At 42.1% G+C, this 18,480-nt stretch overlaps 1 protein-coding gene across 1 annotated transcript in view; it reads left to right on the top strand.

Moving 5' to 3' along the window:
• LOC107402668 (vomeronasal type-1 receptor 90-like) overlaps positions 1-13,289 on the top strand; it is a 47,519-nt gene extending 34,230 nt beyond the window's left edge. Inside the window, exon 2 of the mRNA XM_042258749.2 lies at positions 10,787-13,289. Within this exon, the coding sequence (XP_042114683.1) occupies positions 11,899-12,819 (921 nt within the window). The 5' untranslated portion in view covers positions 10,787-11,898 and the 3' untranslated portion in view covers positions 12,820-13,289. The remainder of the gene's footprint in view (positions 1-10,786) is intronic.
• The last annotated feature ends 5,191 nt before the right edge of the window (positions 13,290-18,480 follow it).

The raw sequence follows: 18,480 nt of genomic DNA, 5'->3' as shown, positions 1-18,480 counted from the left end.
AGCTGTCACCTGGTCACTGATATTGAGCTCAGACTCAATATCTGTCCGCCTCTCTTCAAAATCCTGATGACCAACCAACCCCATTATTTTCTTCTTGAGTTTTTGTATACTGTGTGGAGATGTGTCTCTGCTTAACCTCACCTACCTAAGGTACCTTCTGATTGGTTTAATAAAGAACCAAATGGCCAATAGCTAGGCAGGAGAAGATAGGTGGGACTTCTAGGCAGAGATAGGAACTCTGGGAAGGAATCTGGCATGAGGGATTCTCCAAGGAGACATGGAGGATGTTGGACCTATGGTATTGAGGAGAGGTAATGAGCCACATGGCAAAATGTAGATTAATATAAATGGGTTGTGTTGTGTGATATTTTGTTTGTGTTCTGACAAAGCTTGCTTGGAGTCAGAGGGCAGAGCTAGTCACTAGTTAACCATAGAGGTTTGGAGGACTATAGAAAGAGGGCCAGAAAGTGGTAAGGCAGGGCTGAGACAGGATCTTGTCCCTTTTGTACTGGAGGAACAGTAAAGGAAGGAAATGACTGTGGCTGCTCTCTTGCTTCTCTGATCTTTCAGGTTTTTACCCCAATATCTGACTCCTGGTTTTTATTGATAAGATTAGTTAGATTTACACTTCATCTGGCACCCAACATGGTGTGCCATGTGTAAGTGGATGATTCTCTCCACCTGCCAGTTCCCAAATAACCACTCAGAGGTTTTATATTACTTATTTTTTTTCTTCCATATTTTTTTTTTTTGCTTATTACCATATTACTGAGATGGGTACTGGAGAATCTGTCTCCATGCTTTCAAATCCTGCTCAGCCTTAAACACCCTGTGGGAATGAGGATATTGTAGAAATGAAGAGCTCTAGTCGACCTGGGTTCCCAGTTCATCTGGCTATGAGCTGTCCATCAGACAGGTGGCTCTAGAATGGAGGCCACTTTCTAACCTTCAGATGTGAGCCTCTGCAGTTATCTCCAGATGTTGGGATTTGTCCTTGCCATCAGAGATGAGGCTACTGAGCATTGTGCAACCATCAACTACGAACAAATAAGTGACTACCTTAGTCTCCTGTCACCTACACTCCACCCATCCGTGAGTACGCTCCATGGTCATGTCCCTACCTAGGCCATGGCAGATCTCTTCAGGCTCAGTTTCTCATTTATTCTTTTTTTTTTTTTTTTTGCCCATTTTTGGAGTTCTTGGGATAGTTCACTTTTAAGCAGGGTTGCATCAAGACTCAGTCCTACCGGGCGGTGGTGGCACACGCCTTTAATCCTAGCACTCGGGAGGCAGAGGCAGGCGGATCTCTGTGAGTTCGAGGTCAGTCTGGTCTCCAAAGTGAGTTCCAGGAAAGGCACAAAGCTACACAGAGAAACCCTGTCTCGGGAAAAAAAAAAAAAAAGACTCAGTCCTCTGGGACACAGCAAGTGACAAAAATAGCCCCCTGTCATGTGGCCTCATCATCAAGAGGAGTTACTAACTCACAAAGTCCTCTAATTGGGTCTAAACCTTGTGAGAATGATGGGCTTGTCCTATGAGACTACCGGTCTCTTTTTCCCAGGGTTACGCATCTGACCTTCAGGATGAGACTTCCTGTTTTTCTTCCTCTCATGGGGACCCACATGCTGCCCCCCTCCTTGATACTGCCTGTCCTGTTTACTTCCAGGTTTCAGCTATCTTACTACCTACTTACGATTCTTGCACTCATTGCATTTTTCTCTGGAATAGAGGCGATCCTTTGTTATCCTCCTGACTCCTCTTGTTCACCACGTACACAGAGGCAGCTTGCATTTGCCATCCCACTTTTGAAGTCTGCCCTGTAAACTTTAATTTAAAGCTGGTATGATGTGTCAGGTAATAAGGGGATGGTCATGCCTTAGGTAAGGGTCGATGGTAACTTCACTGGGGCTTATTAATGTTTCCTGTAGCTGTGACATGGGCTTCGATGTCCTTCCTGGCTACCTTAAAGTTTCCTCAAGAATTTCTTCAGCGGAGACTGCAGCTCCCAGATCCCTCGGTTAAAGTGCACAGGATTACACTAGAGCTCTGGTGTGGTGTTTGTGAGGTGTTAGGAGAGAGAAAACCCCTGAAAGGCATGTGATGAAATCCCTGGTTTAAATGGACTTGACTCAATAGGTATTCACCCTCACACATGTTTAGGAGACACTTTTTCTTCTTTAATAAGATGAAAGAAAACTATAGAGGCTGGTTTTAATTAACTGTCACTTTCCCCCAACACAATTATGCTCCATCAGTTAATATGGCTTACAATGAAGAGTAGACTTTAGTTACAGAGAATTCTCTAGGTATATTTCAAAACTGTTACTTTTCCCTTGAGGATACTTCATCATGAACTTTCCACTGCCCTGTCTAAATCAAAAGTTTCTTTTTCTTCTCTCCGATCATCACAGTGAACATTTGGTGAGGATCCTGATGTACAACCCACAAATAAAAAAAAGAAAAAAGCTGACAAGTGTGAAAAGAGAAACTGACAAGTGTAGTGTGACAGACTGTCTTAGCTTGGGTTCCTGTTGCTGTGAGGAGACACCATGACCACGGCAACTCTTACAAAGGAAAACATTCACTTGGGGCTGGCTACAGTTTCAGAGGTTCAGTCGATGTCATCATGGTGGGGAGCATTTGCACAGGAGTCCAATCGGCTCGTACACAGCCTTGAGTATTCGGCAGTTGCTGTAAGGCTACTGGATAGGTTAAGGTTGGCTGTTTGAAAGCCTCAGGCTGTTTCTCTGTGACCATGAGATGCAGTGCTGAGATTGGTTCTCCTTTAAGTTCCTCCCTCTGGGTCTGAATTTCTCTATGGTTTGTTTAACAAGTTTTTCTCAAGCTTTTATCTTGACACTCATATTAGCTAACTTTTTTAATGATAAAGCAAAAATGATCAAACAAATAATATTTGTAATTGATATTATATCTATCCCATCAACATTTATTTGTTCCATTTTCAGACTGTTTAATGTATAGTCAAACAGAAACCAAATGCCTTCTACTGTAAAAATGTTTCCCATTTTTAATGTGTTGGGGGGAAACGTTCCTTTAACTAATTCCTCCCTTTAAGAAATCCCAATTAACTCATCAGATTTGCTGACAATGAGATTCAGATGATAGTGTGGCAGCAGCCTGAGGAGGGGACCCAGAGAAAGCCAAAACCCACCAGGAGAGAAAAGAAACAAAAGATCCAGCCATCTGCACGGGGAAGTGTGAGAAAGTGGCTAGCTCCTGTGGTTTTGCCCCCCCCCCCCCAAACCTATGAGTTTGCTGCAGAGAGGCTGCAACAAAACTTAGCCAGCGGGTTAGGGAGTCCGGCCCATGTGGGGTGGAGACTCCGGCCATGAGCAGCGCAGGTGAGCCGGGGACTGCAAGGTCACAGGCAAGGGGCCTTTTCATGAATTTGTGCCCCACAAGTTGGACGCCAGATGTTGTATGAGTTCTAATAGGTTTTTTTAATTTAAAAAAACAACAACAAAAAACAAAACAACAACAACAAAAAAAAAAACCCTGAGCCAGATATTGGGGTAAAAGCTGAAAGATCAGAGAAGCAGAGCAAGCCACAGCCACCACCTCTTACCTCACCAACTCCTCAGCTGATCCTGAAAGCCTCTGAGTCCTTGCCCAAAAGAGCCATTAGTTCTTGTCTCCACACGCCTTATATACCTTTCTTTGCCCTGCCATATTACTTCCTGGGAGTAAAGGCCTGTGTGCTTCCCAGGCAAAGGCATGAGATCTCAAATGCTAGGATTGAAGGTGTATGCCACCACTGTCTGGCTCTGTTTCTCTCCTAGACTGAGTCAATCTCATGTAGTCCAGGGTGGCCTTGAACTCACAGAAATCCAGATGGATCTCTGCCTCCCAAGTGTTAGGATTAAAGGTGTGTGCCACCACCGCCTGACCTCTATGTCTAACCTAGTGGCTAGGTCTGTCCTCTGATCCTCAGGCAAGCTTTATTAGGGTACACAATATATCACCACAGCAAAAGTCACACAAGAATAAATAATTTGACTGAGTTTATACCTATTAAACAGATTTCATTAAAAAAAAAAGTTGACACTCTGTGAACATAAATATCCAGGACTAGAAGGAAATGCTAACCAAACATAAGGACAAATGACGTAGACTTTCCACATTCTTCTAGAAACAGAACAGAGGAAGGTTTTAATTCATTCTGTTTGTAGACTTCTACAAGCAGAAGTTTCCTAAAATTAAAACCAGACAAAAGCAAAATATTTATAAAATAACCATATGAAAAGGCAAAAAAAATTTTTTTTTCGTTTTTTCGAGACAGCATTTCTCTGTAGCTTTGGAGCCTGTCCTGGACTAGCTCTGTAGAATAGACTGGCTTAGAACTCACAGAGATCCACCTGCCTCTGCCTCCTGAGTGCTGGCATTACAGGTGTGAGCCACCACCGCCCGGCTAAAAATGTTTATAGATTGGAAAACAAAGCTAAAAATAGAAATCAGTGAAATAGCTGGGCATCGGGGTGCACACCTTTAATCCCAGCACTCAGGAGGCAGAGGCAGGTGGATCTCTGTTTGTTGGAGGCCAGCCTGGTCTACAGACAGACAGGTCTATAGCCAGGACTACATAGAGAAACTATGTCTTGAAAAATAAAGAAGGAGGAGGAGGAAGCAGAGAGAGAGGCAGGGGGTATGTATGTTAATTAGTTTGTCCAGCACCATAACCCATGAAATGGTGTGACTCACATTTAGGGTGGGTCTTCCCATTGCAATTAACCTAATCTAGAAACTTTCTACAGTTGTGCCCAGAAGTTTGTTTCCATAGTAATTCTAAATCTTCTGAAGCTGACAATAAGATTAATTATCATGAGCACTTTATAAAAATTCCAGTGGCTCTAGCTGAAATCTTTCTGTATTACTGCTAGAAACTAGTTCTACATAGCCTGGCTGTCCTGGAACTCTCTGTAGACCAGGCTGGCCTCGAACTCACAGAGATCTACCTGCCTTCACCTCCCAAGTGCTGGGCTTAAAGGTGTGTGCTACCACATCTGGCTTGTTTCTATTTTTTGTTTTGTTTTGTTTTTTCTTTTTTTTTTTTTTTTTTTTTTTTTGGTTTTTTTCGAGACAGGGTTTCTCTGTGTAGCTTTGCGCCTTTCCTGGAGCTCACTTGGTAGCCCAGGCTGGCCTCGAACTCACAGAGATCCGCCTGGCTCTGCCTCCCGAGTGCTGGGATTAAAGGCGTGCGCCACCACGCCCGGCGATTGTTTTGTTTTTTCAAGACAGGGTTTCTCTGTGTAGCTTTGGTGCCTGTCCTGGATCTCGCTCTGTAGACCAGGCTGGCCTTGAACTCACAGAGATCTGCCTGACTCTGCCTCCTGAGTGCTGGGGTTAAAGTGTGCGCCACCACCATCTGGCTCGCTTGTTTCTATTTTAAATGTTGTATCTTTTACAAGAGAAAGTTTTATTCCCTCCTTTCTTCTTAAATGCAAACTTCCTTAGACTCTCAGAAAGCAAGCTATGGCTCTGTTCCACCTTTTCCAGTCTTCCCAGGTTCATCCACATAAAAAAAAACTGGCTGTGGATATTATTCTTATTGCTATGTATTTCTATTGGTTCCTTTTAAGTTTCTATTTCTCTGAGGAAATACCTGGCCTTTCATCTACTTTATCTGTTACAACATCTATGAAATTCATATAATTGCTTTAATGGGACATCTTCTAATTGTACATGTGGCATATCACTACAGGCCAGAAGTTCCCATTTTATCACAATTTTGTACAAACTACCTTGTAGGGTGAAACATAATTCTGTATTTTTCCTGGAGAAGCTCAAGCTTCCTGCCAAACCCATTAGTAAAGAGGAGGGATGACCATTCAGGGTAGTGTCCTGCTCAGGCTGCTTCAGCTTTCACTGGGCTCAGTCTGCCTGTGATTGCCTTAACCCCAACTTCCAGCTCTGTCTCTATATTTCTATTGTTTTCATTTTCTTTTTAATTTTACTCTTTTTTTTTTATTTTGTTTTGTTTTGTTTTTCAAGACAGGGCTTCCTTGTGTAGCCCTGGCTGTCCTAGAACTCACTCTATAGACCAGGCTGGCTTTGAACTCAGAGATCTGCCTGCCTCTGCCTCCCAAGTGCTGGAATTAAGGGCCTGTGCCAACACCACCCAGCTCAATTTTACTTTTAAATTCATTATACTTTGAAACATGAAAATGGGTGTCATAATAAATAAGAACAATACTATCTGGAAACCAAGTCTTCTATGTCAGAATTGAGCTTGAGAAGAAGGTGGTCCCTCTTGATGGGCAGAGGACCCACAAGTCTGCTGAGAACTCATGGGGGGAAATAAGCATCTCTGACCACAGAGGAGAGGGATTACAAAGTACTGGAGTGGCTTACCTAAACATGAAAATGAGAGATATTGATGCCATATGCAAGACTGCGACACTTCTCATTCTTCACCCAGATGTATCCCTGGTACTTAAGGAAAAAGTTTTGTGCACATCTTTCCCCAGTTACTATTACGCAGGAGACAACAGATAAAATTACGAGATGAAATGTTCCACTGGGGACACCACTGTTCTTTGCTCCCCAGTGAGATCTTGTCATCTTACGATAGACATTAAAATTACAGACCTGCGGAGAAATCAGCTATAAACACCATTTACATGCTAGTTCTTGGATGTGCTAAATCTCCCCACACCTCCACCTGGATAGGTGCTTCTTTATCCCACAGCCATAGAATCCACTGGTGACCAGCTTGGTCCTAAGCAGGCATTGGAAGGAACCAAACTGGATTGCCAGGTGAGGTTTTTGGTAGCCTCAGATTACACATCTATTTCCCAGCATCCTACTCAGGCAAGATGCTCAGTGAGAGAATTTTCTTTTTAGGATATAGAGTCTTTTAGTTGAGACTTAGAAAAATAGCTTTGTACCTTAATAAACAATTCTAACTATCCGTTTAGCTTTCAAATAATGTAACTGGATCAGTACTATAGTACCATTGATTACATTCTATTGACTTTAACATTGCTTATCCTGTACAGTAGCAGAGAAGAGGAACGTTTTAACTGCTGCTGATTAAGTACTCTCTGTTTTACCTCTTTGATATGTATAAATAAAATAAAATTATGATCGGATGATTGGCACGTGTGAGTTCTAAGTTGAGAAATTTAAAATAATACTATTACATACTTTAAGCTTATGGAGATGAAGTTTGTAACAAAAACATTGCCTCCTTTGCCATAACCTCACGTTAGTGAAAAATATCCACAAGTATGGCCTTGGGAAAACAGTTCAAATTGGACCTTCACAAAATACAAATTAATGATGCTAGTTCATAAACATGTCTCCTCCCGGTTAGGAAGTATCAAAGAGAGAACAGGGATGCAAGCTTCCATGATATAATTTCAGAACAAATAAAGGTGTTTGTTCCCTTTTCCTGGCCCATTTCTCTGCTAAAGGGTATTCCCAAAACTCACTTTGTTTAGAGCAAACTGTGGGGAAGTTGAAGCCAATTCTACCTTGTTCTTTTACATTCAGGTTTTACCCCTCATTTATACCACGGGAGAAATTTATCATAAACAGGTATTTCTTTGGTCATCATTAAGGTGCAAGAATATGGTGAGAAAGGGAAATTAAATCTGTTTGGCAGGAAAGCTGGCTTAACTCCCGTCTCCTCGTGGAGCTGATCAGGGAGCCATCCTCCTGGCTCCCAGTAATGTCCCGGTAATGACAGCGTGGTGTCTGAGACAGAGGTCCTCTGAGGTTTCCTGTTTCTTTTCTTCAAGGAGCGCTTCCTTTTCTACTGGCTTTTTCTCAACAGAGATGTAGAAGTGGTGGTGGCGTTCTATTAAATGGGCTAGCTGCAGGTGTGAGCCCCAAGCTCTGCTCTATAATCTTGCCACATTACAAAAGCAATCCACAATTTTCACCCCTGCACTTTGCTTTATTCCAGTTGCATACAACTCTGACATTGGGGGTGATGTTCTCCTCCTCCCTGGGGTGCCAGCCTTTTCTCCCCCATGCTCTTCGTAGTTTCCCAGCTAGAACTGTGCCCCACAGTTAAAAAAAAAAAAAATGCTGCCCAATTTAGCCTCAGCATAAACTCATCTGCATGAAGCAGGACCGGTTTCATGTCCCAGAATCTTTGGTCCATTTTGACTTTGTAGATGGTAATGAGGACAACGTTGGTGAAGTGGGGCTGTAGAACAATGACAAGCCAAAGCATGGTCTTCCGTGTATGTAAGGATGGTCACGTGCTTCTTGGCCCTGGACATGAATATTATTTATACTTCACCCAATTTTAAGATGCATGGATGATTATTCTTATGCTATACATGAGAAAATACATGGATCCTCCAGATCTGCCCCCTCTAAATATGACTGCCCACAAGATAGTAAGTGTCCACACTTACTGCTGCCTGCTAATGGGTTTTTGCTTCCCTATACTCCCTGTTTCTCCCCTGACTGTTGGCCTGAGTACAATGACTTGACCATTCACTACTATTCTGGGGACCATTTGATGATGCCTCACGTCATAAGACTGCCCATCAATTCCATAATGGCAAAACACAGATGCCTAGAATATCTGCTCCTGTGATCCATGCAATAAAGGTGTCTTGACTCTATTATTCTTCCTCTGAAGGTTTTGCAGATATCACTACCAGCTCAGACTTCTCTTTAGTATTTCTTTACATTTTCTTTTCTTAATTGTCCACTGAGGCTTTCCTTCCTCATTTCCAAGGTAGTCTTATCTGATGTGACCAGTTTCCAAAATCCTTGTTATTTTCCTTGTGATTCATGTCTATGTCTGTGATCCACAAGTGAGCATTGCCTGCGGTGGACAGAAGGGGGCGCTGGTTCTTCTCTAACTAAAGTTACAGTGGTTGGTAGCTGCTGTCTGGGTGCCAGGACTCAAACCCAGGTGCTTTGGAAAAACAGCCAGTGTGTCTGACTGCTGAGCTATCTCTTCAGCCCCCCAAATGCAATGTTCATGCTTGGTATGTACGGTGAGCCAGGTATTCTCTCTACAGCCATAGTTCCTGCGAGCCAGGCTCGAGGAGGGTCTCCCAGACTACTCTGCAGATGCCAGAGAACATCCATTCTTCTAAACCAAGCGAAATGAAGCAGGCAGGGTGGAAGAGAAGATACTAACAGGATACTTTTTAGCTTGTGTTTATAAGGGGTTCACATCCTCCAGAACCCATTTGCTAGTAAAATAATGTACTTGAAAGAAAATAGTGATGCACCTTATTTCACAATGCATAGAAATATTAAACATAGGTATATAATGATGGTGGTGTGTCCTACAGAAAATTTGGAAAGTTAGGGTTATATTTTCTTTTGTCTCGCCTCATGCTTCAAGGGTGAAAATATCGGTGGGTGCTTCTAAATGCACCAAATTGTGTCACTTGTCTTACTCAGTACTTAATAGAAAGATGTCATCTTCCAGTCACACAGGGTTGGCACATATAAGCACTCACAGAGACTGTGGCAGCATGCACCAGGTCTGTACAGGTCTAAGTCAGATGGAGTCCTGGCTCTGAGAGGCGGGCAAGTGGACATGAGCTTCCATTCCAAACCACACCTAAGGGCAGGTCCTATGCCCAGCAGTAGATGGTCAACACACAACAAACTCAATAGTGGATTTGTAGATTTTTTTCATCTCATATTGCTTTGTTTGGGCACTTTTTTTTAATCTTACTGGTTTGGTATTTTTATGAGGGGTGTGTGTGTGTGTGTGTGTGTGTGTGTGTGTGTGTGTGTGTGCTTCTTGTGCTTTTTCTTTGTTTTTTCTTTTATTCTGTTATTATTATTATTATTATTATTATTACTATTATTTGCCTGTTTGTTTTCTGAAGAAAGAGAGAAAGAAGGTGTAGAGTTGGATGGGTAGAGACATGGGGACCACCTGGGCAGAATGTGGGAGAGGAAATTGTGCTCAGAATATATTATATAAAAAATATTGTCAATAAAAAAATTAAACTGAAAAAATCTTGGGGCTGCTGCAGACCCCGCTCCCCCTTCCTGATAGTGGATGGCATAAGAGGTGTTTGTCATTTATCTGACATCCTTTTGCTCACTAACACTCAACATCCTTCGGTCCCTCTTAGCAATAGCCAATCCTGGACCCAAAAGGGAACTCATCAACCTCCTTCTCTGCCCCCTCCCTTTCTGCGCTCTAAACACCTGGCTGGTGGGGAGCGGCAGACTATGATTCTTTTACATGTTTTCCTCCCCAAAATAAAACTCTTTATTGCCAAAAAATAAGAACCTTGGGGAGATGGCTCAACAGTACATAGTGTCTTGCAGAGGATCTACATTTTGTCCCCAACACCCAAATCATGAGCTGACAAACCAGGTCCAGAATACTGACCTTCTTCTGGCCCCGGCAGGCATCTGTGCTCACAGGCATACACATGCACACACCTACAGACACATGCACATAATTTAAAATCTAGAGGCTTGGTTTGGTTTTGTTTGTAATCTTTAACATTTCTATATTCCTTTAGTGTCCTATATTACAAAATTATGTGGTCTAAAAAGCCAAGAAATAATTTATCCTTACACCTTAATTTAATTCTAATTCTACTAGCCATATGCATTCCACATATCTGCAGAGAAACATGTCAGCCTATGTTTCTACTGGTTAGTAAATGGATTTTGTTCAAATGAACTAGTCATCTAGCATGACAATTTAAAAAGCATGTGAGATCTATACTTTCTCTTTGGGAAGGTAAAGAGAAAAAGTGTAAAATTCTACCAGAGACTATTCTAAGATTTCAATAACTTTGTATCTTCTATCTTTTAACAGAGGCTGAATTGATCAACTATTGAAATAACTGTACTAAATAGCCCAAGTTACATGTATGAACTTTTTTATAATAATAAAAAGCAATTGCTTCTTTTTTATAGACATCATTATATACCAGAAACACTCTCATACTTGGTATGTATACTTCATCTTTTTCTCATATGAGATCTCTACTTTCTAAACTATGACTGTGAATATTTTGTAAACAAGATGACTGGACCTTGGAGCTGTAGACTGCTTAAGATCACACTCATAGTATAGCAGCTCATAGGGTGAACACTCAATCAGGGTGAAATCATAGTCCACGTGTCCCAACGCTCCCTCTGTTGATGTATCAAGATTTAGTCTGGTGACAAATCAGCTAAAATAAAGATAATGCTGAAGTAAAGTTCCTAAGGACTTATCTGATCCACTGATCCTGTGCTTGGAAGAGTCTCAGTTCCATTTCTTCTCAACTTCCTCATTTAAGTCTACCAAAAAGATGTAACTGTTACTACATACCGACAATCAAAAAGATGCAGGTCAAGGGGTCAAGGTTGTATCTCAGATGTGCTCACCTCACATTCACAGTGCCCTGGGTTCAATCTCAGGTACCACACAAACCAGGTTTAATGGTATACACCTATAATCCCACCACAGAGGGTGTTGGAGGCAGGAGGATTAGAAATTCAAGATCATCCTTAGCTACACAGTGTCTTCGAGGCCAGCCTGTGCTACATGAAACCCTGTCTCAGAAAGAAGGGAAAGGAGGAGGAAGAGGAAGATTAAAACCAAATAAGACATTGCTCTTGCCCTGAAAAAAAAAAAAAAGGTGCTGATCAAGAAATACTCGCGCTACTCTATGGCAATTTTTATTGTATAAGAAAGTGTATTACTGTGGGAGCAAGCGCGGGAAACGGAATCCAGCCGTGACTAGAAAGTGATGGGAGAAGAGCGAGCGGGGATGGCTTCTGGAGAACATGAGAAGACAGGTCAGGGTGCACTGTGATTGGTCCATATGTTTCCAAGAGGGCAACAGTGTTGGCTGAGATTGATGAAGACAGCAATAGGTAATAAATGACTTCTCTTGCTTTGCTTTGAGATGTGCCCTACGTGTTTCTTTCCCCAATAAGATGAACAGAAACGACCTCCTGTACGATAACAATGGCATAAGAAATGCCTTTTTTTCTGAGATTGCCTTTGGGATCTCAGCCAATACCATCCTCCTGCTCTTCCTTGTGGTCACGTTCTCTCGGGAGCCCAGGCACAAGCCCACTGACTTGATAACTGGACTCTTGGCTCTGAGCCACGTAGTGATGCTGCTCACCATGGCCGTCATAGCTACAGACATTTTGGGGTCCCAGAGTTTTGGGGATGACTTCACGTGTAGATCAGTTATCTCCTTGTACAGGCTGATGAGGAGCTTCTCCATCTGTGCTACATGTCACCTGAGCATCCTCCAGGCCATCGTCCTCAGCCCCAGAAGTGCCTGTTTGTCAAAGTTCAAACATACATCCTTGCGTCACAACACATGCTGCTTTCTTTCCCTGTGGACCTTCTGTACGTCCATTAGTGGATTCATGAACTCCATTGTTGCCACCCCCAACGGGACTTCACACACTCTTATACTGGTCACTAAGTCCTGTTCTCTCCGGCCCTTTAGTGACTTCTTCAGATACGTACTTTGTGTACTGGCTGCCTTCCGGGATGCCGTTCTCGTCGGGCTCATGGTGCTTTCAAGTGTGTACATGGTAAGTGTCTTGTGCAGACACAAGAGGCGCTGTTGGCACCTTCACAGCACCAGCCCCTCCCCCAGAGCATCTCCAGAGCAGAGGGCCATCCGTACCATCCTGCTGCTACTGAGCTTATTTGCAGTCATGTACTGTTTGGACTGCATTGCCTCCTCCTCGAGAAGCATGTGGAATAGTGACCCAGCTCACCGTTGCGTCCAGATGTTTGTGTCCAGCGGCTACGCCACACTCAGTCCTTTGGTGTTCATTAGCACCGAACAACGTATAGTTAACTTTTTGAAAGCCATGCAGGGTGGACAGTAAGTGTTCGATTATTCTGTGGTGAACAAGCTTCCTTAATATGAACTAGTACATTGGCTTAGGGGTAATCAATCGTGGCATACCATGCATGATCTCTGGGTTAGATAAAAAGACAGACATAGAAACATTTTCTCTGTTCAACCTATTTTTGGTACATGCATCAAAAAGTACACAGTCTACCATTCAAGCTTATGTGACTCTGAAATAATACAAGTTACTAATAATTTCAGTTGCCTGTAGTGGTATTTGCTCAGCCCATGACCTTGGGCTATAAGGCCCAAAAGAGGCCATTGTATGTGACCTCTTATGAGGAGTTGGAGAAGGGTCACATGCCCCTTCACCCTGCTCCTGCCTGTGACATAGATTCACTCCCCGTCAGATCAGAAGATAACTTCAGCTGTCTTCTCCGTTCTGTATTCGTGAGTGTATTTCCTCAATTTATATCCTAATAAATTCTGTGACCCATTTAATAGACTCACGTGGATTGATCATAATAGTTGTGGCCAGAAGGAAGACTCAATCATTACAACACAGAGTAGCTCATATTATAGGTGAGAATTTACAACACTTTTTATACATCACTAGTCATGGTGGCCTATATTTCATTAACTAGGTATGTAAACTATTATTATCATGAATCACCATGATATACACTATGATCTACAAACATAATGAAAATCCTATATGAATCTAGATGGCTTTTTTTTTAACAGAAATATGTTTGAAAATCTAAAATCCTCCATAAAAAGACACCACTTTTGTCTGAGGATGTCCCGCTAAGTGCAGGGGCTGCTACCCTCACAGTGATAGGAGGAAACAAGCACGTCTAGAACCTTAGCACTTTGGAGGTGGAGTCAGAAAGAGCAGATATTCAAAGCCAGATTTAGGCGCACAGTGAGTATAAGGCCAACCTAGGCTACACGAGACCCTGTCGAAGAAGAGGAGGAGGAGGCGGAGGAGGAGAAATTATTAGTCAATGAAGGCTCTTCCTTTGTGATACAAACTCAGGTTTTACACATGAAGAAGTCCCTCATCAGGTATCAGTGCCTTAGTCTTGGAATTCCCACAATCCAAAACTAATGAGAAAACACATCTCTATTCCTTATTAACTATCCAGTCTGTGATCTTCACGGATAACAGGCCAAATGGACTAAGCCAGGCCTTCAACAGGCAAAGCAAACTTGAGATACGACAAGGCTATAAGCATTAAACTTCCTGATTTCAAATATATCACAAAGCTATAATAACTGGGACATTATGATCTTGAAAGAACAAGGAACATATATATACTAACAAAAAATACAGACATATTCAGCTGTATATATGTGTGTATATATGTATAAGCATATATATGAGCATGTATATATATGAACATGTATATATATGAACATGTTCAGCTGACCTTTGACAAGGATGCACAATGGGGAGAGAACAATTGAACAAATGGTCCAGAGAACAATGGCAGAATATGAACTCTTATCTTATATCTAAATAATGAAACTGGACTATTATCTTATATCTAAAAGTTATGGAAATGGGTTAATGATTTTAAGGTAAGACCTAAATATATAACCTAGGAGAAAAACCCTGGCACACATTTACCACATCTCCCTGTCCTCTGAGAACATGACCATCATTCTGACTTGCTGCTTACTCTGTGTACACATGTGTTGACTCACATTGTACCACCCACTTATGCAAAGTTGTCAATCAAAAACTAAAAGAATAGAATAAATTTGTGAGGATAACTTTAAATTTTTTCATTTATTAGTGTGTTTGTGTGTGTGTGTGTGTGTGTGTGTGAGAGAGAGAGAGAGAGAGAGAGAGAGAGAGAGAGAGAGAGAGAGAGAGCGCATGATGTGTATATGGGGGTGGGTGTTTGCCATGGCACACATGTAGAGGTCAGAGGACAAGGTTTTGGAGTCAGGTCTTCCTGTTCACACTTAGGTGGGTTCTGGAGATTGAACTTGTGCCATCAGGCCCACACTGCAAGCACCTTCTCCTGTAGAGTGGGCCCAGCAGACTGCCTAGCTGCATCTATGACACAGCAACAAAATGGACCTGGAACCTTGGAGACATGGCTCCTCTAGAAACACCAGAAAAGTACAAAAGGAGCCTGAGCATATTATGCCAGAAAGAAGGTGTGCCCCCAAAATATAAATTTATGACGAAGGACACAAGATAAGCTAAAAGATCTTGAAATAACCAACACTGGAAGAAAGTGATTAGTAAATTAATGGCTTTGGTAGTAGAATATAACTGAAAGTACAAACTGAACACATCACTCCACACTGATGTAAATACATGACACCACACACTGAACACATCACTCCACACTGATGTAAATACATGACACCACACACTGAACACATCACTCCACACTGATGTAAATACATGACACCACACACTGAACACATCACTCCACACTGATGTAAATATGTGACACCACACACTGAAGAAGAAGAAGAAGAAGAAGAAGAAGAAGAAGAAGAAGAAGAAGAAGAAGAAGAAGAAGAAGAAGAAGAAATAATATCCCTTATAGGTGTGCCCAGCCATTTAGTTTTAGTTAATTTCAGACATAGTCCAACTGACAACCAAGAATAGGCATCACACCCAGCAATAAGGAGTGGGGTGGAGACAAGTGGATCCCTGAGGAACATTAGCAGCTAGCCTAGCTGAAATGATGAACTTCAGCTTCAGTGGGAGACTTTGTCCTAAAAAAATGCAGGTGGAGAGCAATCAAAGAAAAACACCCACCCAAACCCACACACACACAGAAATGGGAAAAGAAGTAAGTTCACAAAGGATGAACATGGGAAATAGCTTAACCAAATGATGAAACACAGAGAATTCATGTGGCTTTCATGTAACCTCCATGATGCTGCACCAAGAAGATCACCTCACTTCTGTTGTTTTCTTTCCAAAATCATATAACCAGTTTGAAAATACACACACACACACACACACACACACACACACACACACCCCAACCATCACCACCACCACCACACACACAAGCCAAGACATGTTTGTGGTGATATTTTATTTGTACTGAAATGTTATTTTAATTTTATGTTAATAAATAAAGTTGCCCTGGGGTCAGAGCTATTAGAGCCATAGTAAGAACGTGGTGGTTAGAAGAGCTAGGTAGATTTCTGTGTGTTCAGGGATACAGCCAGTATTGGAGACATACGCCTTTAAGACCTGGAGGGCGGTACTTACAGGCAGTGATGAGGCAGTCATGTGGTTGGGTTTACAACCAATGAGAAGGCAGAACAGAAAGATTATTTAAACAGGGACACAGGAAGTACCTCCCTCTCTCGGGGAAGCTAGGAGCACTGCAGGAGGTAAGATTTTATCTCTGAGCTCTGACCTCTCGGCTTTCTCTTTTACATTGGCTCTGTGTTTCTTATTTTAATAAGACAATTGGTTACATCTACATCTGGCGCCCAACGTAACAAGAATCCATTAAAAACTGCTTGGGGCCGGCTCCCTAGCCGGAGCAGCCGTCTCCCTAGCCCCGGCCTAGGTCTGCTTGGGCTCAGGCTGGACTGTGAGCTGCTTGCTTAAAGCCAGTGCTACAAACAGCTCAGGCCTGCCCTGCTAAACAGGGCCCCTGCCTGTAAAGCCAAGCCTTGACTCGGCTCAAGAGGGAACAAGTGGCTGGCTTTAAGCTTTAGCCGGCTACCCCTTCGCTTTCACTTTCACTTTCACTTTCACTTTCGCTTTTGCTTTCTCTCTTGCTTTCTCTCTGTCTCTCTGTTTCTGTCTGTCTGTCTGTCTGTCTGTCTGTCTGTCTCTCTCTCTCTCTCTCTCTCTCTCTCTCTCTCTCTCTGGATTTACACCTAGGACTCTAGGTGGCTGTTTTGAAATTCGCTCGGATTTCTACTGTTCTACGCAGATTTGGTAAGTCATAAAGGAAACTATTTAAAGACAAATTTTTTCCACATTTAAAAAAAAATGGGTTTCCTGTGTACATTGGAAGAAAATTGGGTTTTGTTTGAAATTTTAGGCAGTCTGACAATGGAACAACTATATGAAAAGATTAGTATTATGGGAATTATGCAGTTAATCACCATGCTTATTCTCATTTTACTATTTAAAAAGATAGTCGATTTAAGTGCCAGGATAACAGCTTTAGAAAAACCTGTTAATTTTAACAGTGAAGTTGGTTCAAGTTTGGATCATAAGGTTACAGAAAGAAAGCCTGTTTTCACACAGTCATCCTTAATTTATCCTGTAACCATACAGCAGATGCCTGATCAAATGGCTACACAAAATATCTGGGCTCCAATTGAACTGATGGATTTTAAAAGGTTTAAGGAGGCAATAGTATCTTATGGCATGCATTCCCCATATGTAAAGCAAATGTTAAACTCTTGGTCAACATATAATAGGATTATACCACAGGACTGGCGGGACCTTGCACAAGCTGTTCTGGAACCCAGCCAGAGAATTCAATTTCTAACGTGGTTTAAGGAGGAAGCTAGAAACGTAGAAACACAATGGAGGGATAAAGGAATACAAGTTTGTCAGGATCAGCTTATTGGAGAAGGCCAATATGCTTCAATACAAACACAATGTTTATATGATGTTCAAACTGTAATTTTATGTCGAATGGCAGCCTTGAATGCATGGGACAGAGTTGATGAACCAGGAAAAAAACCTGAGTCATTCACAAAGGTTATGCAAGGCCCAAAAGAATCTTTCACAGATTTTTTAGAAAGACTGGCTTCAGCAGTAAACAGAATGGTCTCAGGATCAGAAGCTAGTAAGGCAATAATTGAAGCTTTGGCATTTGAGAATGCGAATGCAGCATGCAAAAGAATAATCAGGCCGTTAAGGGCAAGATCTGCACCTTTGGAAGATTGGATTAGAGAAACAATTAATGTTGAGGTTGATGAGCATGATACGTGGGTAGGAGAAGTAATTTCAAAAGGTTTGAGGAGTGTTAGATGTTTTGGGTGTGGAAAGCAAGGACATTTTAAAAGGGACTGTAAACAGGTCATTCCTAGAAGCAATGTTTCTTCAAGGAACAATGGCAACAGAATGCCCCTTCCTTCTGGAGTATGCAGAAGGTGTGGTAAGGGAAAACACTGGACCAACGAATGTAGATCAACAAAGGACAGACAGGGTAATCCTTTGCCTCAGTTTTCGGGAAACTCCCGGAGGGGCCTCATGCAGGCCCCCATAGCAAAACCAGTTCAAACCTTTCCTGCAGCTGTAGAGGAAATCCCTGCTCTGAGCGATTAAATAACCAAATGACTATTGGAATAAATCATGCTGGTCAGGATGATGAAAAAGAGAGAATAGAAAATTCAGGAGAAAACATAAAGAAAATTTTTTGGCAAACTTCTATTAATGAACAGAGACCAAAATTAACGATAAAAATAAATGGTGTTTTGTTGTCTGGTCTGGTAGACACAGGTGCGGACATTACCATAATTGCACCAGAATTTTGGCATCCAGCTTGGCCTCTTCAAGAGGTAAACGTTCAACTGTTAGGAATTGGGACATTATCTGGAGTGAAACAGAGTGCAAGATGGCTGGAATGTATAGGTCCAGAAGGACAGAGAGGAAAATTAAAACCATATGTTGCTAACATAGCTATGAACCTGTGGGGTCAAGACTTGTTGCAACAATGGAATACTCAGATTAAAATCC

The sequence above is a fragment of the Peromyscus maniculatus genome, chromosome 11, assembly GCF_049852395.1.
Source record: "Peromyscus maniculatus bairdii isolate BWxNUB_F1_BW_parent chromosome 11, HU_Pman_BW_mat_3.1, whole genome shotgun sequence".
Lineage (NCBI taxonomy): Eukaryota > Metazoa > Chordata > Mammalia > Rodentia > Cricetidae > Peromyscus > Peromyscus maniculatus.
This window is presented reverse-complemented; position numbering and strand designations above follow the sequence as displayed.